Source organism: Triticum dicoccoides, chromosome 3B (assembly GCF_002162155.2).
Source record: "Triticum dicoccoides isolate Atlit2015 ecotype Zavitan chromosome 3B, WEW_v2.0, whole genome shotgun sequence".
Classification (NCBI taxonomy): Eukaryota; Viridiplantae; Streptophyta; class Magnoliopsida; order Poales; family Poaceae; genus Triticum; species Triticum dicoccoides.
Window position 1 is genome coordinate 170,257,215 of NC_041385.1, and position 1,748 is coordinate 170,258,962.

Genomic DNA, 1,748 nt, shown 5'->3' on the forward strand with positions numbered 1-1,748 from the left:
CCTTGGTGCGACGGAGTGGTGGTCGAGGCCTTGGCATGGGAGGTGGCTGCCGGATATCGTCAGTGGTGTCCATGCTCGGCCACTTGCGGTTGATGTTGGCGCCGGCGCGCGGCGTTGGCGATGCTCGGTGGTGCGGCTGCCTGGTGCGGTCGTTGTGTTTGTCGTCCCCTCCCGGCAACCTGTTGGTCCTGGTCATGCGAGCTCAGGGGTGAGCGACTCTGCCTGTCGACGGCGTAGTGTCCTCCGATCCAGGACTAGAGGGCAGGGGGCTCTCTTCGGAGGTAGAGACGAATGGCGGACCGGATGGCTTGGCCCAAGGGGGATGACAGAGCGTGACAATCCTCCTGCAGCGGGATCTACCTCGGCTCAGCCGCGGCGTGTGTTGGCTCCTGTTCGCCGAGGGCTTCGATGTTCAAGCTTGTGCTTGGTGTATTCGAGTCTTGTTAGTGGCTCCTTTGGTATCTTGTATCTTTGCCGTTTTTAGTTTTTTTCTTCATTTCTTCTTCTTTTTCTTTGGGCTTGATGTGCTGCTCGCACCAGCATTGCGATGTGTCAATGGTGGTTTGCTTTGGAATACAAAGCGGGGGGAAACCCTTTTTCGGTAACTTGAAGAGTTTAGCATGGCAATGTCATGTCAACATTAGTTTCCTCCACTTGAAAAATACCTTGATGACATTTCAAGTTGCATTAACAAATGTATCAGTAGGTTGATGATGCCCATGTCATGTTAACGTTAGTTGGGCTATGTAATCCTTGGACTGAAAGATATGACGAGCTTATTTGTTTCTTCTCAAATGCTCTATTATTTAACTAATCAGTTTATTGCTCTTTCGCTCCCTCTCTCTAGCCTCTACTTTTGCAGATCCGTATGTTCTATAATGGACTTGCTGTAAAGGGAACCCTTCTTGTTGATAGAAGGGTACGTATAACTTAATTTAAGTTTTAGTAGGCTTGTTGTTGTTTAGCAAATGGCAGGTTCAATAAACAAATGGTTGTTTGCAATGTTACCTTGATTAGTACCTTTCTTATTTATCATCTCTGTTGATTATACTTTTTGTGCTTTAAATGCTTCTATTTGTACAATCTATGTTATATTTATTTATTGTATTGGCCTGAAATTTGGTTCTATTAATATGTCCAAACTTCACAGTAAAGATTATTAATTCTCTGTTATATTGTCATCATTATGGATGAGTTGAAGCAAAAAAAATTAGGTTCTTTTGCAAGCAAACCATTTTTCTTGACCTTATGGACTGTCAATTTTCTGAACTTTTTCCATGGAAGTGGAATTTTTAAATTGTATTCTTCTAAGTGAAGTCTGTAAATTGTATTCTTCTCTATTGCAGCTTCTTCCTGGAACTATTAAGATACGGCAGTCAATGATCAAAACAGCATCTGATCCAAATCTACGGGACGAGCAGTCCTTTAACTCACTGGAAATAGTTAGTACAAGGTAAGCAACGTAGACTTGTGCTTAAATCCAGTAAATGCAAACATCCAAACCAATTTGGTTCGAGCAACTGCTGGGAAAGCTCCCATCAAATTGTGGAAGCAAGTTCAGTTCCAGGATCATATTGGAATTGCCACCAAACAAACAAGAAATAGAAATCAATAACATGCTATAAATTTAAAGGAACAGGGAAAAGAGGACAGCTTACAAAGCCCACTGTTCACAACAAAAATTTCCTCTTTGTTCCAACTAACTTGTTCAAAACCAAATTTGACTTGGAATTTGAGATGATATTCAT

The 1,748-nt window shown here is 42.5% G+C and overlaps 1 protein-coding gene across 1 annotated transcript in view; it reads left to right on the plus strand.

Moving 5' to 3' along the window:
* The first annotated feature begins 1,487 nt into the window (after positions 1–1,487).
* LOC119279439 (probable RNA-dependent RNA polymerase 3) overlaps positions 1,488–1,748 on the plus strand; it is a 10,534-nt gene continuing 10,273 nt past the window's right edge. The window contains exon 1 of the mRNA XM_037560672.1: positions 1,488–1,555. Within this exon, the coding sequence (XP_037416569.1) occupies positions 1,488–1,555 (68 nt within the window). The remainder of the gene's footprint in view (positions 1,556–1,748) is intronic.